This window comes from Canis lupus, chromosome 10 (assembly GCF_003254725.2).
Source record: "Canis lupus dingo isolate Sandy chromosome 10, ASM325472v2, whole genome shotgun sequence".
NCBI classification, from domain to species: domain Eukaryota; kingdom Metazoa; phylum Chordata; class Mammalia; order Carnivora; family Canidae; genus Canis; species Canis lupus.
The window spans coordinates 22,874,312-22,897,270 of NC_064252.1; the positions used below are offsets into that span (position 1 = coordinate 22,874,312).

General features: G+C 59.3%; 1 protein-coding gene and 1 long non-coding RNA gene across 5 annotated transcripts in view; one reads left to right on the plus strand and one right to left on the minus strand.

Moving 5' to 3' along the window:
- Positions 1 to 2,310, minus strand: part of MPPED1 (metallophosphoesterase domain containing 1) — a 77,890-nt gene extending 75,580 nt beyond the window's left edge. Inside the window, exon 1 of one of the 3 annotated variants that reach the window (XM_025457228.3) lies at positions 2,180 to 2,310. In XM_025457228.3, coding sequence (XP_025313013.1) covers positions 2,180 to 2,206 — 27 coding nt within the window. In that variant the 5' untranslated portion in view covers positions 2,207 to 2,310. Of the gene's footprint in view, positions 1 to 1,006; positions 1,134 to 1,605; positions 1,623 to 2,179 lie in introns of those variants that run through there. The other 2 variants (XM_025457247.3, XM_025457238.3) reach the window with 2 other exon arrangements.
- Positions 1,758 to 6,800, plus strand: LOC125755994 (uncharacterized). 2 transcript variants are annotated; one of them, XR_007413725.1, is made up of 4 exons: positions 1,758 to 1,878; positions 2,215 to 2,431; positions 2,670 to 2,783; positions 3,703 to 6,800. It is a non-coding gene; the product is annotated as an uncharacterized LOC125755994 (long non-coding RNA). The 2 variants fall into 2 exon arrangements; XR_007413726.1 differs by lacking the exon at positions 2,670 to 2,783 and having other exon boundaries at positions 3,703 to 6,799.
- Positions 6,801 to 22,959: the final 16,159 nt, after the last annotated feature.

Here is a 22,959-nt window from a genome sequence, read left to right on the forward strand (position 1 = left end):
AGATGGGAAGGGAAGGCAACCAAGCTACTGGAGGGGAACTGGGAGAGGTCTGACCCAGCGTGGGGGGAAACGCATCTCCCGGAGGTCAGTGGGACAGACTTGGGGGCCAGGTCCCGCATGGGAGCCTCTGGCCATCCGGCCTGAGTGGAGAGAGGATGTAAGGGAATGGGAGATGGTGGGTCTAGGACCCCCCAGCCGTGGTCCGCCACAGACGCCTGGACACATCAGCTCTCAGACTGACCCTCCTCTGTCTCCACCTGGACCAGGGGAGGCTGTGAGTGAATTCACTGTCCTATAACAAGTCCCAGAATAAACACACAAGAGACAGAACTGCTCCTTAGCATGGAAATATTACCTGTGAGGGCTGGGACCTGCCTGGTTAGCCGCTGAATCCTCTGGACCAGGCACAGAGCAGATAGTAACAAATGTGTGTGCAACGAGAGAGCGGAGGGATGGATGCATGCATGTGTGGACGCATGGACGCATGGACGCGTGGATGCATGCGTGGATGAAGTTTCCAGCAACGCCCGGCCAAAGTGGCCACTAGCCCCGCATTAGTGACCCCCTCCGTCGCCCCCAAGTGCCGGCAGGGGCTCCGCGGCGCACAGTAGGCTCTCAGCGACCGGGGGCTGCTATTGTTAGGACCCTCATCATCACTTGCGCCCCGCCGGTCCGCTCCTTCCTCCCGCAACTCCGCCGGCAGCCAGCAGAGACCGGCGAGCCGGGGAAAAGTTTCGCCGCCCCTCGCCCCGGTCCGAGCCCAGCGCCCCGGCCGCGGCCCCTCCCGGCTCCCCGGCTCGGCCGGCCGGCGGCGGGGGGACACGGCCCGGCGCCCGCACCCGCCACGGGCGGCCAAAGTAACTTTGCGGGCGCCCCTGCGCCGCGCCGCGGGGGTCACCCCGCGCCCCAGAGGGTCCCGGCCGCGCCCGCCCCCGCCCCGCCCCCGGCCCCGGCCCCGGCCCCGGCCCCGGCCCCCGCCCCCGCCCCGCCCCCGCCCCCGCCCTACCTGGCCCCGGGCTCCTCTTCGGCGGCCGCGGCGGCCGCGAGCAGCAGCGCGCACGGAGGGAGGCAGGGGCCCGGCTGCGGGGAGGGAGGCGCGCAGGGGCGGGGGCTCCTCCGGCGGCGGCCGCCGCGCCGCGCGTCCGAGGCAGCAAGTGGGAGCCAGACTCCTCCTTCGGGGGGCGGGGGGCGGGGGGCTCCCCGCCGCCCCCTCCCTCGCCCGCCGCGCCGCTCCGAGCCGCCCCGGCGCCCCTCCCGCCGCCGCCCTGCCCCCCCGCTCGCTCCCGCCTCCCCCGCCCCGCGCGCCCGCCCGCCGGGGCCCCCGCCGCGCCCGCCAGGCCTCGGCCCTCGGCCCCCGCCCGGCCCGGGCCCCGCATCCCGCCGCCGCGGGCACCGGGGAGCAGCGGGGCGGGCACCGGGGGGCGGCGGGGCGGGCGGCCGGGCGGGGGAGCGGGCCCGCGCTGCGGAGGAGAGCCGGCGGCCGCCCCGCCGCGCCCCGCGCCCCCTCCGGCCCGCCCCCCGGCCCCGGCCCGGCCCCGGCCCCGGCCCCGGCCCCGGCCCGGCCGCGCGCGGGGTGGGCGGGGAGCGGGGCGGGGGCGCTCTCACCTCCGGATCCGCGGCCGCCGCGCCGGGCTCGGCTGCTGGGGCGCGCGCGGCTCCTTCCGGGGCGCCGCGGCCCCCGCCTCCGGCCCGGACCCCCTCCCGAGGCCGCGGGGGCAGCCGGCCCCGGACCCCCACCCCCCATCCTCCCCCCGGCTCGCAGGCTGCGGAGGCCCCGCTCCGCCGCCTGCGCCCCCATCTCTTGCTCCCCGGGGTCCCAGGTCCCCAGTCCCAGGGTACAGACGGTGGCCGGCGGAGGCTTGACCCGGAGCGGGGCAGGTAAGCGGGTCAAGGCCACGGAGCACCTAGCCCCCGGCTCGAAGGTCCTGCCTTGTCGGGGAGAGGGGAGAGCGACACCCCCCGCAGGCGGTGGTCCCACCCTGGGGAGTTTGAGAGGCCCCCGTGACCTCCAGGCCCTGCCACGGGTGGAGGGCCGCGTCCACAGGGCCTGTAGCCAGGGCACGGCTCAGGCCTGGACCTCCCAGACAGAGAGGGAGGTGAGAAGGGGGGTGTGGCCCCTCAGAGGCCCATCTAAGGCACCCCAACAATGTTTATGGGTCCCCTCCCCCAACACACTCACATCACACGGTGGCTCCCACTCCTGCATTCTTCCAGGCTTCAGACTCAATATGAGGACACCCTGTGTGGGCGCCTGGGGCCTGGCCTGCCCTCGGGGACAGCCCAGTCCAGGAGGGAGGCAGACAGGGACCCAGGAGAATCCCCTGCACCAGTGCCGGAGCAGGAGCAGGAGCAGGAGCAGGGACCGCTACCTGGTGTGGCTTCTTGGAGGTGGACACACCCCAGCTGAAAAAGTGTATGCCAAGGAGAGAAGGTATGGAAAAGGCATTCCAGGCAGAGGGAACAGTGCATGCAAAGGCCTTGGCATGTTTGGAATGGCAGCTTCAATGGGACTGGAGAGAGGAAGTGGGGGGAGAGGGGAAGGAGGGTGGGGGAGGGGAGGAACAGGAGCCCCATCAGGAAGAGCCTTGGATGCCTGCCTAAGGGGGTAGACTTTATCAGGGACAGTGGGGAGCCACAGCAGGTTTTGAGCAGGGGCATGCCTCGGTCAGGTTTCTCATTTGCCCGGGCAGAGGAGCAGGAGGGGCCACTCTGGGAGATGAAGGAAGCCCTGCTGGGGCCCTGAGGCCAGCAAGGGGGACAGAGAATGGCTGAGGGGACCTCAGGTGAGCATCTGCCTCCTCTTCCTTGTCTGTGGACCTGAATTCTCCACTGCGGCCTGGGGCCATCCTGGGGGTAGGGGGCAGAGGCCAGGCTAGAAGAACAAACTCAGCCAGGCATGCGGGCAGGGCAGCTGGAACACCCGGCCGGCAGCCCCTAGACTTCTCCTCAAGAGCCGGGAGCCGCCACTCGGTCTCCCCGCAGGGTCCGTTCTGGAAAGCGGGTTCCCCAGTGCCCTCACGCCCCCAGGCAGGACCCCCACCCCCCACGATCACTCGCTCTATCTCTCGGGTCCACGCTGACCTTTGCAGATGCCCAGCTTCGGTGTGCCTGCCTAGTGAAGGTCAGGGCCCCAGGGAAGGCTCTCCCCAAGTCAAGAAGAGAAGAGTGTGGGAGCAGTCAGATAAACACACAGGCCTGCTGCCGAGGGCAAGGCTTGCTCAGTGGCCCACGTCTGCTGTCAGCCCCACTGCTCAGGGGGCTGCAACATCCAGTGGACACCTGTGTCGTCCTGGGAACCTGGAGGTGGCCAGGGATACAGGGGGCACCCAGATGCAGCCCCTGCCATCCAGCCATGGCCAGTGAAAAGCCAGAGGGGAGATGTGCCTAGAGACCCGCCTGGAACCGAGTGTGGGCTGGGGGAGGGAGAGATGCCCACCCTGGGAGACGGAGCAGGGCTGCCCGGAAGAGGGCCTGAGGCTGAGCCTGGAAGAAGGACTGGGGAGATGGCCTGATGGGCATTCCCAACGGTAGAATTGCAGATGCCCAGGAGGAGATGTGCAGGGAGGGCAGGAGGGTGTAGACTCCCTAAGGATGCAAGCAGGCCCTAGGACAGGTCGGGAAGGGCCTTGAGGGCCACGCTCAGCAGGCCACGGGGCCCCTGAGCTCATTCAAACAAAATGCCCTGTGGTGTCTTGTGACCAGCGCGCCGGACTGGTACCTACCGAGCAAATGGAGGATGAGATCCACTGACCTCAAACCCCTCGTGGCACGCAGAGCCACCCAGCTCCTCCAGCGGGGCTGCCCAACCCCGTGGAGCATAAAGCAGCCTCCTGAACCAGCAGGGAGCATCTTTCTCACCCTAGGGCTGCAGGCTTCACCAGCACATCATCTCCAAGGAAAGTGGTCCATCCACCTGCTGCCTGCCAAAGACAGAGCCACAGCTTGGTAGTGGCCTCAGGAGACCCTGGAGGACATGTGGTCTGGGACAGTGGAGAATTGTTGGTCTTGGTCCCTGTGGAGAGAGCAGAGAAATTCCTGTGACACTCATCCTCTAAAGCCAGCTTCCTCACCACTTCCAATCCCACCAGCCCTCCCTTCAGCTCCCAGACACCATCCATTACCTCCCTGGGACATGCACGTATTGAGCACTTACTGAAGGCCTGACACTTCAGCACTTCTTTTGGAGCAAAGCATGAGCTCCCCACCTAAAGGGCCTGCCATTACCTGCACCACCCAGTCAGTCCCAGGCACTGAGCTCTGAGCTTGACCCACACTTACCCTGGTCCAGGTTGCTTCTTGCTTCGCCCCGGGCCCCAGCACTGTATCCCACAGGGCCTCTGGTGCAGTAGGTGTCCAGTGAATGGGCTCTGAAAGAGGGATTGAGGCATACAGGATGGGCAGGGTAGACCCACTCCTAAAAGAGCAACCAACTGGCAAACACAGCAGACATTCTGCTTTTGGAAAAATTTAATAACACAGTGGCACTTGTTCATGGAGACTAATAGAAACACCACACAATCTCATACTGCTAAACCAGCCAGGGGATGGCTTGTTCATCTGGGAAGCATTTCCCAGGAGCCTACTATGTGTTGGGGAGAGAAGGAGAAGATGCCAGGCTATCTGCCCTCAGGGAGGCAGGAGGTTGACAGATGCTCATGACACCAGGGACAAACAAAGGGCAGCTGAAGACAGAGAGAAGGGCAGCAGGTGCAGCCCAGAGACACGTCAGAAGAAGGCTACGTGGGCACATCAGAGGAATTAGATTTCAGGAGGAGGATAAATAGGAGAGGGACAGCCCAGCAGAGGGATCACCCTGTACCAAGGCTCAGGAGTCTCAAGAGAGCATGGTAGGACATCCACTGGCCAAGAAATTCACTTTCCAGGAAGGCGTCCCGAGGCAGTAACTGCAGTTGTTCAAAATCGTCCTAAATCAGAAACAACCTAAATGCCCAGCAAGAGGGGATTGGTTTTAAAAAGTACAGGATGCCTGGAGAATCACAAGCAACCAAATCATGCTGCTGAGATGCAATGTGGCAGGAAAATGAGGTCTATGCTCAGCACGCATCCCATGAGCCAGTGAAGTAGCTCACACAAGAATGCTCCTGATTCTGTTTTGAAGAAAGAAAGAGAAAAAAAAAAAAAAAAGAATGTAGGCAGAATGTCCAGCAAAATAACCGTGGAAATAAGATTATGGGTGATTTTTTTCCCTTGATTAATAGGACCCTTTGTAGCCTCCAACCTTTCTATGATCACCAATATCATGGAGAGTGGAGAGTGTTCAGGAGGGGTATGAGCAGAGTGGAGGGTGCGTGTAGGGCAGGGGCTGGGATGGGCTAGAGGCATGGGTGAGGCCGGTGCCCTGGAGGACCTTTCATGCCTCAGTGACAAAGGAGCTTAGGTTTTCGGGCCCTCCTTAGGTACTCCGTGGTGCCTGGCATGCAGCCAATGTTCAGGGTATGATTTTTTGGCACATAGTCGCTGGGCTCCCACAACATGCCAGCACTGTGTCAGGCCCCAGCAATCACCCTGGCAGGGGAGGCCAGAAGATCTCAGAGAGGGGACGCCAGTATGTGCTGGAGGGGTTGGGAGAAGCTCCCTGGGGTTGGAAGGATGAAGCCTGGCATTGCACCCCCCACCTATGCCCCATTATAACCTTCAAGGTCTCTGCCGGGCAGCCCACGTCTGTCTGGATCCTGACACAGCCCAGAGGCAGGTCAAGTGCAACGCAGCTGTCTGACACAGGCCTCACCCAGGCCCTTCATCTACACCCAGGGCCCAGGGTGGAAAGGCCATGCCCTGTTGGGGAGCCCAGGCCTGCCCGCCTCCTCTCAGACTCAGGTACAACCTGCAGTGACTGCCCCCAACTCCTGAACCAGGCCCTGATCGTTGGTTCAAAACCCACCTCTGCCACTTACAGCTCGTGACTCTGAAACTCGGCCTCTCAGTCTTTATTGTTATAAAGCTGATACAACAATCTCAACCCACGAGGGCGGTGCACGTGGAGTGCCTGGTACACAGCTGGCGCTCAGCTAGTGGTGCTTGCTAACGCTCTCACGGTTCCAGATACCAAGTCTAGGATCTGGATTCTAACCCAGTTCTGCCAACTTGCTTGGGACCTTGGCACATTCTCATGTTTCCCTGAGCCTCAATTTTCTCAGCTTAGGGAGAAAAATGATGTAATCGCTTGCTCCCACGCTTGGTCAAAGATGAAATGAGAAGAGGTGGAAGGACCCCAGGAGCTCCCTCCTCTTGCCCCTGACTGAGGTTCCAGCCAGGCTGCCTTCCAAATGAGTCCCCCCCAAGCCCCATCCCAGGACACTCCCCCCATACGACCCTTGGGCCATCACCCGGACAGCCGGATACAGAGAAGGGCCTTGTATAGGGAGCTTCAGGACACTAGCTAGCTGATCATGCCACAGGGAGGCTCTGGGCCAACCAACCTGGAGGGAAAGGCATTTGTCACTAGAAAATTGGCCCAAGATATGCCTCAGGAATGGTGTCCTCTGCCCCAGGTGATGCTGTTCCAGGCTTGGAGTCCCCAGGAGCTGGATAGAAGCCACACGCAGCCAGGAGCAGCCACCCTCTGCAGGCTGCAAGAGCCAGGAGGATGCTGCAGCTCACAGCTCTCCTGGGGCAGGGAGGGTGCAGGAGGCGCTGGGTGTCACCTCCTGACACCATTGCCAACCCTCTGGTCAGCACCCCTGAGCATCCCAGCACCCGTGCCACGGCCCCTCACACGCTGCCTGTGAGCCCTTTATTGTTTTTAGAGAACTTTTCCAGATTCCTTGAAGCTGGTTTATTTCTCACAACAGCCTGGCTGGGACCTCAGCTAGGGGCAACCTGCCCTGTGAAGGAAGACTATGAAGCCCATTTTACAGATGGAGAAACTGAGGCTCCGAGAGGCTTGGAGACCCGTCCAGCTAGTGTATGTTAAAGACTGCAAGGCCAATCTTCAGACTCCGGAACACCTGCTCTCCCCGCCACCCACTCTGCCCCACTTGGGTTGGCAGGCCAGCTCCTTCCAAGTCCTCTAAAGACCCCAACACACCTCAGGTACCATCACAGCTCCGGCAGGGGCTGCGGGGCTCTGCTGAGCTGTCCAGGGTCCTGGCCACTGCTCTGATCCCTCTCCTGGCCACCACTTGTTCCCACCTCCTGGATATCAAAGAAGTGAGAGCATGGGAAGTTGAGCCTGCCCCATGGCTCCGTCCCTACACTGCCTACGCTCCCTGTGAGCCCTGAGATACCACACTCAACTCCCTTTTCTGAAAAATGGGTGCAACACGGGGCAGGCCAGGAGGTGGCTCATATTCCATAAACTTGCACTAGATGTGATAGCCACCTCCTTGGGGCCAGGCAAAGCCAGAGTGGCAGAGAGCCTGGCCCTGGCCCTGCTCTTGAGCAACGAGTCAGAGAGTGTAGGGCCTGGAAACTGACCATGACCACACACTGATGAGCAGAAGGGAGCTCAGGCTGGGGGAACACAGGGTCCCAGAGGGCAGAGAAGGGGAGGTGTTTGGGGAGGGCCTGGTGACAAGGGTGAAGGGAAGAGGGAGTGGACTCTTGGGGCAGGGACGAGATAAGCAAAGACGGGGAGGTAGGAGTCCAAAGGGAGCTTGGGGTAGAGGAGGGAGGGACCCAGGACCTCCAGAGTCCAGAGCTCAGCCCCAGGGAAGGGCGGGCCTGGTGCACCTGGTCGGATCCCTTGGGCAATAGATGGTGTGAAGTGGGGATACAAGGATGGCAGAGAGACTCCCCACGCCCGACCCCAGAGGTAGCAAGGCCAGGACTCCATGACCTACAGCTATAGTAACAATAGCTAGTCCTGGTCACTTTACCATGTGTCTCCTCCTTCAATCCTCATGACCCCACACCAGCTCAGTGTGGAGTGGTGGGCAGGGACTGGGACACAGTGGGGTCTGCAGGCTGCCGACATCCCCCTCCAGCTGAGCTTAGGATCTCCTCAAACATCCCTAAGCTCTGCATCCTCAACCGAGTAAGAGGAGAAAGTACTGGCTGGCCTGGTCCTGGTGAGGATGGAGTCAACCGTCAACCAGACCCGAAAATCCGGCTCTCTGTCCTTGGGAACATTTGACTCCATTGCTGGAGCTCACCAGAATTCTCTCGGGGTGGCTCTGGCATCCGCTGGATCCCCTGTGTCTTTGTCTGTCTGGGACAGCTGCCCTATCCCAATTACTTTGTCCAAAACCAGCTTGGATTTGTGGGCACTGGGACACAGGTGACCCCATCCCTATGAGCTGGTAGCAGCAGCACTGGAGGTGAGTCAGACTGTCTGACCCCAGAGCTGGGTCAGTGTTGGTGCTGGAGCAGAGGGTGCTCCTAGGACCCAAGAATAGAATGAGTGTGGGGTCTTGTCTCTGGCTCTGGGAGCCCAGATCCAGACCACTGCTGCCCCCAGACACACCCAGAATCCCATGGAAGGCTTGGATAAAATGCTCAGGACACAGGCCTGGGTCTCTGGACAGGTGCCCAATCAGGATCCAGCAGACAGGAGGGCTCCCAGGTGGGCCAGATGTTGGAATGAACGCCCCAGGGAGCAGGGAGCTGGGAGGTGAAGGCCCTAGGTACCAGCGTGAGTGGGCACCTCTTTCTAATGCAATGAGCCCAGAAGCCCAGGCACCCCTGGGCCCCACCTCATGTCCCTCACTCCTGAAGCGGCTGGCACCCCGCCTCCCGAACCCAACTCCTCCCACCTCCACGGCCTTCCCTGAGTTCCCTGCCCCCCTCACTGCCGTCATGGAGCCTCTCCTGCGTGGAAACACTTGGTGTCTCCCCACTGCTCCTAAGTCTGCATCCTGCCCATCCCACCCAGGATGCACCTGCCCAGCCAAACTACCCCTCCTGGGCCCACCTCGGGACTGTAACTGCTCCACCCTCTCGCTCGGCCCATGGCCAGCAGAGGGGATCTAGAGCCAGGGGGGCAGCCGGGCAGGACTGGGGTCCAGCAGCAGGCGAGGCTGGGGCTTCCTACCACCCAGATACCTCCCTGGAGCCAGCCTCTGAGCCACCCCAAAGCCCCACCCCATCTCTCTCCTGCTGAAAGCCCCCCTCTCCCAGCACCCCTCACCCAGTCTGAGGTGTCCAAAGTCTTATGGGCACCTTAACAACATATTTGAGTCAGAGTCCTCAAAGGTTAGGTAGGGAGAGATCTCAGTGCCCTTCTAGTCCAGCCTCACCCTAATTTCCCCACTGTACAAACAGGAAACTGAGGTCCAGATTACAAAGGAAACATAGGAGAGGGAATATTCTGTCCCCAGATGAAAGGAAAGAATAAACAGTTCTTAAAGAGGAGGGTCAAGAGTGGGGGTGGGGAGGGTGCTGAAGACAGACTCCTGTGATTCCGCATCCGGGATTATTGATGCCTGAGGCCATAGGCACTGCTGGTAAACCTCACTACTCTAATTCATCAGGGTAGTCACCCATTTTACAGATGAGGAAATTGAGGTCAGAGCCGGTGAGTGACTCACCAAAGGTGCATTGCAAGTGCCCTGACCTCAACTTGCACACGCTCCCATCCTTGATGGAATGCTCTGCAGGCAGCCTAGGGGAAAGGAAGGCTGTGTGTGCATGTGCTGTCCCCAGGCCACCACCCCGATGAAACTTCACTCGGTCAGCCTCCATCCTGACTGCCATTCCCACGGTCCCCTGCACATCCTGCCGCTGCAGTGCACTCAGAGAGGCCAGAAGCCGCTACGTTTGAGCACACACGTTATACTCTGAATCCTCATAACCACCCGGACAGGTGGCATTCTTTTTTTTTTTTTAATTTTTTTTATTTATTTATGATACAGAGAGAGGGGGCGGGAGGCAGAGACATAGGCAGAGGGAGAAGCAGGCTCCATGCACTGGGAGCCCGACGTGGGATTCGATCCCGGGTCTCCAGGATCACGCCCTGGGCCAAAGGCAGGTGCTAAACCGCTGCGCCACCCAGGGATCCCGACAGGTGGCATTCTTATGACAAGCAGGGATGGAGAGAAGGGACTTGCCCGAGGTCACATCTTGAGTCCCTGAGAGGGCTGCGGTGGCACCCAGTCCTGGCCCATTCCATCCCCGGCCTCTGGCTCCCCGCAGCTGCCTGAGCCAGAAGGGCCGCACCAGAACAGCTCCAGCCTCCACCTCCCCCTGGGTGCCCAAAGCAGACATCGCTCATCAATGACAATGCCCTCCTGTGTTCCCGGGGACACAGCCTTAGATCCTTGCATGGGACCCCGGGCAGCCACTGTGAAGAACCCTCCCAAGCTCTCTGCCCTGCTGTGTGTCACAGAGGCAGTCACTTCCCTGCCAGGTCAGGTCTGAAGCTGACCAGGGAGTCCTGGTGGTGTCCATGCACAACATCCTCCCTTCCCAGAGACCAGCCCCTTCTTCATAGCTCTCTGGGGCCTCAACCAACCCCACCTCAAGGATGGCCATTTTTTGCACCATTGAGCCACGAAACCCCCAGCCTAAACCCAAAGCTGCAGCCTTTCCTGAAGCCCCCTCGCAGACTGCCCCTCCAGCCCCTGGGACCCCTGTAGCCAATACTCCCTGCTCCACATCTTTGAGCACCACCAGGGGACCCTCTCCTCTGCACCTGCCTTTTAACCTGCTTATGTCTCCTGCTGTCACAAATAAGACTTCTGTCCCTCCCATGTCATCCTCCAGCTACTACCCATCTCTTTCCCCTTCTCAGCAACGTTTCCTGAAAAAGGCTTCCACACATGCTGCCTCTACTTCCCTGTCCCACCTGCCCTCTCCTCAGGCCAGAACATAGTCGCCAAGAGCCTCCCAGTGCCTACGATGATCCAGCTCACCCTCAGCCATGTAGGCCTCTCCCACTGCAATCAACACAGCGTCCAGCCTCTTGGCCATGGCCCTCAATTCTGCATGTCCTGGTCCTGGGGACACCTCCAGGGCCGCCCCACGCCCCACCCTGCACCCTGTTCTCCAGACACACTGACCAACTTCCTTCTTGTTGCCTCTGGGACTCCCTTCTGGCTCAGTCTTCTGCCCGCGGGGGTAAATAATCACAACAGCAATAACACACCCGTCGCTTATTTAGAACTATGTGCCAGGCATTGTGCTAAAACAGATTAGTTAATTCCATCCTCCATCAACTCTATTTTATTCACTGACTCCACACATATTTATTGAGCACCTACTGTGTGCCCCACCTTTCTGCAAGCACTAGAGTACTGCAGTGAACTGCAATGTGGGCATTACTGCTTCAGTTGTGCAGTACAGCACTCGAGGCTCAGAGAGGCTGAGAGGCCTGCCTGGGCTCACACAGCCATGAGGTAGACTCTACACCCTATGCCCACTCCTCCCCCCATGCCGTGGCCTCCCTGTGGGCTACCCGTTCCAAATCAGTCCCAGAATCTTGCCCACCCCGCTCCTCCCCCCTGAGATGCCCCTGGAGCCCAGCACCCTCAGCTCTTTGTTCTCCTCCCTGGGAGCCCCCTCCCACCAGCCCCACCGCCTAGCCGCCAGCCTGGCTGCTGCCTCCCCAGGAGCCACTGCCAAGCCGTCAGCTCCTTTCATCACCCCGAGGCAGCCAGAGGGAGCGCCAGCAGCTTCTTTGGCACACACCCGCCTCCGGCCGCTTGCCGCGTGTTCTCAGGCACAGACGCCAGGCCAGCAGGGCGGGCACCCAGCCTCAGGCCTGTGGCTGCAGAAGGAGGAGAGGGTCAGTGCTGGGGATCCAGGCCTCCCCGTTGTAGATCAGGAAACTGAGGCTGGGGATCAGTCTGCCTCTTTTGAAGTTGTCAACCCACCAGGTAACAACCGGATGTCTGTGGAATCCCTCCCCTCTGCTGGAATGCTCTCCATTCAACCCCCATGGGCCCTCGTGCTCAGCAAGGGTGAGCACTTCCTCGGCGGGTCCTGCTCTCCAGCCAGGTCAAAGCTCCCTCTCCGCGTTCACAGCACCCACCCCAGAAGACGCCTGGCTGATGGTCAGCCCAAGGGGTACTCGGTGGCTAAGGAGGCTCCGGAGTGGGGAGCTCAGGTCTAAGGAAGTTCTCGGGGCCCCACCGTCCATCTGCTCACAGTGCTGCTTCTCTCCATGTGTGGGCACACGCCTGGCCTTTCAGGACAGCGGTGCTTGGCTCCTGGAGGCTGGACCTCTTTCCCCCATCCTGACTCTGAGGCCCCAGCGGCAGCCGAGGGCTGGGCAGGGACACCTGATCCCCCCGGAGATGCCAGTAGCCTTCGGAATCTCTATCCCACACCTTTGGCCAGGAGGCTTGGACGAGAGCCCAGCTCTGGCTCCAGGATCACCCCCTTCAAGTCCCTGACACTTCGCTTCCTCCTCTGCCAAACGGATTCTTCTTGGTCCGGCAGGTGACAGTTGAAAGCAGGCGACAGACGCAGGGCCCTGCCTCTGCCTGTCCTCCTGCTGTCCTGCCTCCAGGGAGACAGCTGTGCGCGGTGGAGGCCCCCGGGAAGCGGCAAGGGCAGCGGCCCCTCCTGTCGGGTCTCCGCCTGCCACTTCAGGGGTGCCGCAGAGCAGCACAGCCCGGCCGGCGGGGCCGCGGGACACCTGGCCACCTGCGCCCGCAGCCTCTGCAACCGGAACACGCCCCAGGAGTGTAAGGAACCGGGCTGGCATCCGGGAGGGGGCTGCGTTGACAAAAGTCGAGAAACACGTGTGTTGAAGGGGAAGACCCACGCGGCGGTGACTCTCGGCCCCTGCACCGCTCGTGCGCACCTGCCCGCGCACCCCAAGGCCCGGCCCGCCGGGTCCCCTTCAGACTCACGGCCGGGAATCCCATTGGGCCGCTCTTGGGTCAGGTGCCCAGCCTGGACCAATCAGCCGCGGCGGGGGGCGGGGCCGTGGAGCGCGGAGTGAGCCTGACCAATCCCCGAGAGCCGGGGGTCTGTGGGCGGGGCAGCCGCGAACACGTGGCTTCTCGTTTTACTGGTGGGAGGTTGGCGGGCCCCCAGGTTAAGGTGTTCCTCGCCGGTGTGTCCCGCGGTTGTCGGACCAACCCAAAGACCCTGCGATGGGAGGGAGCCAGATAGGCTTCAGGTGAAGAGGAGGGAGATGAGGGGCAAGGCCCCGGGGGAGAGGACCCTGACTGCAGGTGGGGGGACTTCCAAGCACCAGGTGGGACAGACATGACAAGGTCCCTGTTTTGAGCAATGACCCTGGTAATGACAGGCCAGGGGGTGATCCAGGAAGAGTGGGGAGTGGATGCAGACAGGAATAAGAAAGTAAACTGTGACCCAAGCCCCTGGGGGCAGGGGAGGGAGAGGAAACTGCTGGCCAGGGTTCCAGGACGCCCAGCATACTTGCTGGGTGAGATGGGGAATCGAAGGAGGGAAGCCAGCTTGGGAGAGGAGGAAGGGGCTGGTCTGAAACATCTGGAGCCTGAGGGACAGAAGGCAAGAGGGTGGTGGCCACAGGGGAAAGAGTCCTGGGCTGCCATCAGGGATGTGGGGGTGAACTGGCATGGACAGAAGTAGACCGAAAGGTCAGGAGATGGTCCAGATTGCCTGGGGGATGCCTAGAAAGGAAGAGAGGTCAGGGCTGCCGCAGAGGAGCCCGGCGTTCTAGAGGAGCATGCAAGAAAGAATAGGGAGGAGCAGCCAGGGAAGCCAAAGGAGAATGGGACGGACAGGCCCGGGTACTGGAGGGCCTCAGTAAGAGAACTTGGACTTCACAACCAGAAGGTCAGAGGAGACCTTGAAGAGGGGGTCCCCAAGGGGCTGGAACGGTGGATCTAAGAAGAGACACGCTCCGTCCACGCGGGGCACCTCTCCGTGCCCCCTGGTTCTTCACACTTAGGAGCCGCTCTCCATTATGTTGAGAACAATGACCACAATGTCCATCAGGGGCAGAGATCTCTTTGGCTAGAAGGAGCCAGCGTCTGAAACGTGTGGGAGATAGCAGTATGCCATTCCCAGGGCCCCCTAGCAAAGCCAAGGTTATCCCTATTTTGCAGACGGGCAAACAAGTGGAAGCAGCTCATCTAGGAGCACACACAACCAGAGGCAGAACTGGGACCAGAGACCCTGGTGCCCAAGCCAGCATTTTCTCCTCCTGACCTTGTCCTTGCTCCAAGAGATAAGATGAGTAAAGGTCATGGCCATGGGGTGGGGTGGGGGGTAGGGAGCCCGGGTCAGACTTCCTCTCCCCGGGCCTCAGCCCTACCATCCAGGAGCCTGAACTGGGCCTCTGCTTGGCCATAATGTCTTCTCGAGGCTCACCTCATCATTTGAGGCCAGGAAGACCTGTCAGAGCCTTAGGTCTTCATTTGTAAACTAGGGTTTCTATGCCTGTCTCCCAGGGCGTAAGTGGATTGCCCTTTGAATTGTTACCAGGCCTGGAGAGGGAGGAGCCGTGTGTATGTTGGGTGTTGACCAACAAGAATGGGAAGGGAGTTAAGGATAAAGGACCTGCCCCCATGTAGCTGCCGGGACAGAGCAGCAGGGACTCAGCCCACCGTGGAGTCCCCGGATTTCCTATGAATGTGATCCTACACGACCCACCTTCGTGCCATGGCCTGTGCTGCACCCTCGTTTGGTGAGCCTGCATCCCACCCACCCTCTGAGGCCTCCGGACTGACATGTCTCAACACGGAGCTGGTCACACTGCCCCAGCTGAGTCCTGGCGGAGCTCCTCTGACAGCAGTCACTGGTGTCACACAGACGGCCCCCCTTTGAAGCTCTGTTCAAAACAACCAGCTGCCCAGGGGCCCAGGGGCCCAAGGAAGCCAAGGGGACCCCCCACCGATCTGGCTGGCACGGAGGGAGGGCAGGCAGGACCAGGCAGCCGCTTGCACGCAGGAAGCTGGCTGTTTACATTGCAAACAGAGGCTTTGGAGAGATTGTGCTGCAGATTCAGCGCAGGGGAGGGTGCAGACGCCCAGGTGCCTGGCGGGTGTGTTTGCCCCGGTCCCCAGGGCTCCTCGCTGCCTCCCAAACCCCAGAGCTTGATTAGCTCCATTTGTGGTCATGGCGGTGTATGCTGTGTGGGGGTGGAGGGACACACTTTGCCCCCACATTGTGGGGGGAGCAGGTTAGCAGAAACGCAGGGCAGGGCCAGCAGCTCCCTGCTCCCTATCCTAACCGGCCTCACTGGCCCCCTCCCGCCCCCAGTGCTCCCAACATTCCCCCACCCTCACTCACTGTCAACACTCTCCCCCAGCGACTCATTTCCTTCCCTCATCCCTTCACCAAGCTGCCCTCGTGCCAAGCCCTGTGCTCAAGCCAGTGGGTGAGGCATAGGAGCTCCTGCCCATGGGAGAAACAGAAGCTGTGAGAAGAATCCAGGAGCTGGCACCTCCAGGCCTGCCACTCACCCACCGGCTGTGTGACCTTGCACAGGTCCCTGCAGTGCCCCGGCTTCATTTCTTCACCTGTAAAATGGGACAATGCTAATCAGAAGCCCCACCTTATATTAAGCAAGTCAGGGCAGGTGAAGTGTTAAAGAGCACCTGGCACATCATGTGAACTCAGCAGATGTCACTGTTGGTACCGTCACTGTCATCATCAGTGCTGGGAACTGTGGGTCCAGAGGAGGGGCAGTGGTGCTTCTACTTGTCACCTCCACCCCTGTAAACCCTGCTAGTTGGCCTTTGTCAGATTCAGAAGAGAAAACTGAGGTCACCCCAGATTCTCCAGGCAGCTGGAAACGACCAGGCAGGAGGAGGAGGGGGAGACGTGCACAGTGCCTTGTCAGAGAAGCTCCCCGGGGGCTCCCCAAGAGCTGATCCCAGTGTCCGTGTGGCCCAGGAGGCCAGGAGCCCCGTGGCCACATCTCAGGTGGAGTCAGGGTGGCCATCCCTCCCACTGGGCTGTGGATACTGGCCTAACTGGCTCTTCCTTCTTGTAGGGGCTTTCAAGTTTCCCAGGGCTCCGGCTCCAGTGGAGCCCCCGTACCTTCCAGGGCCTTCCTTCCAGGCTGCTGAAATGCAGTCTGAGCCAATGAATGATGCTGTATATCATTCAGACTGAGCAGATGGGAAGAAGCCACAAGGAATTTCTGTCCTCTCTGAGGCCCCTCCCAGGGTCTCCTGCCTAGAATCCCCTTTAGGCCCATTTCACGTCCCCTTGAATGTCCTGAGCCCCAGGACCCGGCAGGTAGGAGGAGACAGTCCTGGCTGAAGCCCACGGTCTGGGAGCAGCTGGGCCCAGGCTCCTGAGAGCCAGGGCACCTCCTGGAGGCCCAGGGTCCTGACGAACCACCCTGAGCCTCATTTGTCAAACGGGGCTGCTCACAGGCACATGTCACAGGACTGCAGAGAGCCATGCCCAAGATGGGGGCTGAGAGGTGGCCATTCATAGCAACGTAGTAAGTGCTCAGCCGAAGTGCATTGTGCTTGCTGTCATGTGTCCCCTGAGCCCTCCTGGGAAAACACTTTGTCAAGTACTGTAGGCATGAGACATAGTCATGGAACAGCATGTGCAGGGGTTACAAAGGAGGGTGGCAGGGGCAGAGGCCTGGCAAAGTGGGAAAAGCCCAGGTGAGGAGTCAGGCAGACATGTGTCATGTCCCAGCTGAGCGACCTGCTCGTCTGTTTAACCTTGCTGGCCCTCTTTGTGGAGATCGAGTGGGTAAAGGTAGATGAAGAGGTCTAGGGGGTGTCTGCAAACAGCAGGAGCTGAATTGATGCCGGTCTTACTAAGACTTCACGCCTTGAACTTGTGAATAGCTGGAAAGAGATGCTCACCCGTTCACATGCTTGTGCATTCTCTCTCTCACACACGTGCACGCACACACACCCCTGCACACACAGTCCCTCCACTGCTGGGGAAGCCCAGGGGTCAGTGGCCATTATGTGGCTCCCGTCGCCAAGGGACGGTGAGGCCACCCGGGCCTGGATCCACTGCATGGGAGGGACTGGGATGCACCTGCCGTGTGAGTCCCTGGAGAGTCTGAATTCAGAAAGGAGGAGAGTGAGGTGCTCAAATCCTGGAAGAGAAAAGCCTGGGCTCCCAGGGGCACCCCACAGCCGGTGGCCAGGGGGTCAGCACAGCGGATGACCGTGACTACATCTTCCCCTCCTGAGCCTCAGTCTACTGTGTGCAGCGGGCAGGAGCCCCCCTGGCGCTCCCGGGGTGGGAATCAGGTTAAAATACATGGGAATAAAATCCTGGCTCTCCATGACAATACGGGGGGGACCCTCACAGCCACCCCCAGCGGGCGCTGGTGAACTTTTAACAGTTTGTTCCCGGGGGGAAAAGCCCTGATTTGCAGCACTTGCTGATTTCCAGGGTGTCAACTCTCCCCCTACGGTCCATTTCAAGCTACCAGCCTACACACTGAGCTGGGAACAGCTGTGTGCAATGGCTCCTGGGAGCCGACAAGAGCCAGCTCCGGTACCCCACAGGTCCCCACAGCTCCCCGCAGCCCCCCTTCTTCTCCCCTCTCCCCGCAACCCCCATCCTCCTACCACGCAGGCCATGTGTCTGGTCCCCACACAACCAGGCATGGTCCAGACTCAGGGCCTGTGGACTTCTTGTGTCCCCTGCCTGGAGCACTCCTCCTCTGGTTGTGGCAGGGCTGACCATGCCTCGCTTTCCAGGTCTCAGCTCAGATGTCACCTCCTCCAAGAAGCCTGCCCTGACCACCTCAGTAATACTGCCCCTCACCCATCCACCGCCTGCTTTCTGTGATCTCATGCTCTCTTATTCTCATGGTGGCACTTGGCTCGTGAATGTGACACACACATTTGTCTGTCATGGGTATTTATCTGTCTGTTGCATGTCTTGCCTGCCCCAGTGTTTGCTCCCTTGGAGCCCAGCCTTATCTGCTGGGTCACTGCTGGGTCCCCATTTATAGCACAGTGCCTGGCACATAGTAGGTGCCCAGACTACACTAACAGATTGAATGAATGTGTGTGTGAGCATGTGCACGCATGGCTGAATGAATGCACGGATGGACACACAATAAGTGCTGGAGCCTACCTGACCTGATCCTGCAGGCCTGGCCGGCCCCCTGTGCCCTCCCCTTCCCCCAACCCCCTGCCGCAGCTCTAATTGGAGGAGGCCCCCTTGACAGCGCCCCATTGTAGAACCTATAATTGCAGGCTCCTGCCTCTCTCCCCCACCCCGAGTCCCCCTCTTCAGCAGAAAGCAGACCCCGGCCCTATTGTGCCGCTCCTGCTGACACAGGGATGACCTCACCGGGGCCTCCTGAGAGGGGGCCCAGGAGGGGAGGCGGGGTGGGGGTCGGCCAGGCCCAGGTTGGGAAAGCCTGGAGGCTGAGGTCCCGGACAAAGGGCCAGAGAGGAGTGAAGCCCTTCCCTAGGGGGAGCGTTTCCAAGGGAAAGACAAGGGTGCTTTTCATGAGAGCGAAAGTTGGGGGATGTGGGGTGAGGGGATTAATCCATAAGACAGGATCCCGAGGGAAGATTGGACCAGGAGGCCACGTGCTTGACGGGGACTTTGGAGACACAGAAGACAGATGGACGGACGGACGTGGGCCTGAAGCCTGCCCATCGTGCAGCCTTAGACCAGAGAGTTCCTTACCCTGAGCCTGCATTCTCGTGTGTAAAACGGACAAAGAACAATCGGGCCTCCCCCGTGGGATTGTTATGAGTCTGTAGTAGGTAACAGACATGGGCGCCATGCACACAGTAAGTGCTCAATAAATAGTCATTTCTCCTCACCCTCTTTCCTAGACTTCTTCCCTCCTTGCCCGCCAATCTCCCAGCCTCAGCTGTCCACCCCAGGGCTGACCCCAGGAGCCCAGAGCACAGTAGGGCCCCCTCCCCCTGTGTCCCCTGGGCCCCGGGCACCTGCACACCTCCACTCTGGGCTCCTGCGCTCAGGACCAGGTGGACCAAGGACGAAGGTCCTCCAGGGTGAGCCCAGGGCAGGTCCATAGGGTCTCTGCACCTGAACCTCTGCCCTGGGCACCTGGTCATTGCCCCAGCCCTAAGCACCACACTCCAGGCCCCCTACCTGAGGGTCCCTGAGGGGGGGGGCTCACCTGTCCTTGCCATCAGGTCCCTCTATCTAGGAAGGGGAATAGTGCCTGGGTTGGCACTGCTATTGGATGCAAGACACAACCCGTGCACATCTCCGCGAGCCCCTCATGCTGGGGGTCCACGTGGCGCTTGGTGGGGACACAGTGTGAACCATGAGGGACAACAGGATGCCTGGCCCAGCCTTGTGACCTCTTGTTTATGAGTAAAAACATTTTCAGAATTTCACTGACCAATTTGCAAGCGTAAGATTTTCCAGATTGATTCTCCTTCCGTAAATTAAGTCTCTTGACTGATCTTCTCATGTGTGGCTAAACTGGTTCTAGTTTATTGTTTTTGTTTTCATTTTCACTTCCCTGAGCTTATTTTCACAGGGATCAGTACTTTGCCCGGTGGCATTTTCACTGGGGGTTTCATCTTTCAGATGGTTTTTCCGCCGTGTCACATCTCGTCCATCATGGCTTCTGCCATGGTGGCAATTCCTCTGGTGGCAGTTCTTCTGCACCAAGGCCAATGTTTCAAGTACTGATGTTGCAAACTCTAAATTTGGTGGAAAAGTTCTGATTCTTCACTCAACTTCTAAATGAGTAAGGTGGGGGAGTTAGATTTGGGGTTGGTGATTCCTGCAGTGACATTTCTCCTATGTTGTGTTGACTCCTGGCATCAAAGAGCTTCAGAGATCAGGGCACATGGTAGAGAGGAAACACTCTGGGAGTCTGAGCGCCCTGCGCCTGAAGGTGGCCCAGGACTGGAAAAACATCCAAGGGAAGTGACAACAACCCAGTCTGGCAGTACAACTAACAGCCCAGACCCGTTAAGAATGTGGTTTTAGGGGTGTCTGCATAGCTCAGTCAGTTAAGCATCTGACTTCGGTTAGGTCATGCTTTCAGGGTCCTGGGATCAAGTCCTGTGGCTGGTTCCCTGCTCTTCGGGGAATCTGCTTATCCACCTCCCTCTTCCTCTGCTCCTTCCGCTGCTTGTGCTGTCTCTCAAATAAATAAATAAAATCTTAAAAAAAAAAAAAAAAAAAGAGAGATGTGGGTTTGAGTAATCCCACAGGCAAAGAACCACAGCCAGCTGAGCCGAGGTGCCAGTCCTCTGTACCCAAATGTGCGCCACAGGGCCCTTTGGCTCCTTGCCATGTGGGCCTTTCCAAGATGGTAGCCCAAAACACGGCAGCACGCTTCTCAAAGCCAGCAAAAGAGGGAGTCTGCCAGCAAGACGGAAGTCATAATCTTGTGTAACCTCATCACAGAAGTGACATCTCATCACCCTTGCCCTCGCCCATGGGTTAGAACCAACTCACAGGTCCTGCCCACGCTGAAGGGAGTCCGCAGGGGTGTTCTTAGAAGCGGCCCACCACAGGCCCACCACAGCAAGGAGCCAAAGGGCAGCCGCCAACCAACGGCCAGGGAGGAGCTGAATCCCACCTACACCCACGTGTGCTTGGAAGTAAATCCTTCCCTGGTCCAGCCTTCAGATGAGGCTGCAGACATTGGTCAACACCTTGATTTTAATCTGTGGGAGCCTCTGAAGCTGGGAGGGCCCAGCTAAGCCCTACCCAGCCCCCTGACCCACAAAAAGCACGAGATCACACATCTGTGTGATCTTAACACAACAGTGGCGTGTTGTTTTAAGCCACTGATGTGGTGAGTAATTACGCAGTAACACACAACACAAGGCGAACATCATAATGATGAGTCGAAGATATATTGATGTTATCGAGCACCTATTGTATGCCAAACACCATTTTAGGTGCTTCACATGCATTGTCTCACTTACTCCTGACTCCATCACCATCTGTGGTTACCACTCATAGATGGAAAAAAAAAAAAACAAGCTCAGAAAGACACACCAGAGCAAGGCCCAAATCCTGGAGCCCGGCTGTGTGCCAAGAACTGGCTGGAGAAAGGGGAGGTGGCCCAGGGGCAACCAGCCAGTCCCGGGTTTCCTCCCAGATCCGTCCCCTCTCCTCTTGAGCACAGACACCCTTTGTCTTGTCACAAAAGTGATCATATGGACACAAATGCACCTGTAACATCATTCCACGGACATATTTCCCAGAAATATGATATCAATTTTACCTGCACTTTTAATAAGCATTTAATTCCTTCAATTGTCTGGTGGTCCATTTGCAGGGGAAGCCAAACTATCTGATCATTTCTCACTTCACCTGCCGTACGGGAAATAGATTCAATTAGAAAAATCTATTGCTAATTTGAAAGCTCTGATTCTATAATTTCCTACAGGGAAGACATGTAAATTGCGTGTTATTTAACACCCTTTCATGGCAGGTGAGTTCCGTGGGGGGCAATTATCATCCGCTCTCCACTCTTCTTACAGATTCCTGACAAGGCGGGGAAGAGGGAGGAGGGAGAAGGAGGAGGAAGGAGGAGACGGAAATATTTTGAAGGCTGGTCGCTAAGTGGCTTTAGGAACCCCTGAGTTGGGAGGGCCCTGGTGTGGGCAGCCAGTTCGGGGCCCACCTGCCTGCCCATCACTGCCCACCTGCCCATCACAGAGGTTGGCGCCCCCAAGTCCTCTGCCCTTTACCTCACCACTGGTAGCCGGAAAATCGTGGGGGGAGGGGGAGGCAATCAGGACACCCCAACCCTGCACCCCAACTTCTCCTCTGCCCGCAGGGTCCCAGCCGTGTGGCCTAGAGCTGTCCCTTTGCCCTTCTGGCCCTGGCCCCCATTTATGAAATGAGGAAATTGTAATATTCCCTGACTGAGCTGTTGGGAGCCCCAAACCCAATCTTGAGCATAACATAAAAAGGAGGGGGGTGCTTTGCAAAGTACAAAGTGCAGTCCCCAAGCTTTGAGAGTCAAGCCCTGCAGCACCCGCTGGGGATCCAGCTTCCACCCTGCTCCCTACCCGCACCAACTGCCAAGAAGGTCTTTCTCGAGTTGAACCCAAACCTTTCTGGATAAGGGGCTTTTCGAGATAGGACCATTTCTTCCCACGCAATTGTGGCCCTGTGTGCACACACCTCCACACATGCACACACTTGCATGCAAGCACACAGGTCTGGGTAGACAGATGCCTCTGGGAGAACGTTCAAGAAGCCAGGGCCACAGAGGGACCTCTAGGTAGGGAGCTGGCGGGTGGGGGGAGGCATGGGGAGACTGAGTCTTTGCTTGGTGCCCTTCTGTAAGCTTGGATTTCCTCCCTCCTCCTTTGTGCGCTCATTACCTTTCAAAAACATGATTTTATATATTTATACATCTGTTCATTTTTAACAAATGGCACATGGGACCCAGGGAGCCTCCCGCCTTGGGCTGCCCACAGCCCTCCTGTCTGGCCTCCCCAGCCTCATTGCAACATTCAGGTCACATTGGAGCACCTTCCTCAAACAGAGGGCCAGGCTGGCCGCCCAGTAGCAGTCGCTTCCACTCGCAGCGCAGGCGTCGAAGGAGGAGCAGAAGTCCCCTGCGCCCTCGGGAAGCTGTGAGCAGACGAGCGGCGGGGATGGGATGCCCCAGCTGCCACCCACCGCGAAAGCAGGCGCCTGCGGGCCTGTGGGCAGGGACGGGTGCCACCTGCCGGGCGCAGGGGAGACGTGCATCTGATGCCACTGGGCTCTGGTCCTTGGGGCCTGAGGCAGCCTACGCAGGTGTGCTCTGAGCAACCCCGGGTGGTTTGCTCTTCCCACCTCTCCCCACCCCACCCCTCACCCCCCCCCCCCGCCAGAAGTTTCCCTCAACAGCTGTTTCACGTGCCTTTCACAGATGGTACGTTTTTACCTGTCGGAGGTGTGTCGCTCTACAGCTGTGTCCATCACCAAATGCATGCCAAGCGCCAGGCCTTGTGTGAGGCGCTGGTGACATGGTGACCAACAAGATAACCGAGGCCCCTGTGGTGCCTGGAGACAGGAAGCTGAGATTAAACAACTTGCAAACCACCTGATTGCAAGCATGGTCATGTCCTGGGAAATGGGAAGGAGAGAGCACACGCTGTTCCCACTGCCCTCCCTGCCAGTTCTGCGAGGAAGGATGTGATTGCTGTTTATCAGATGAAGTCCAGA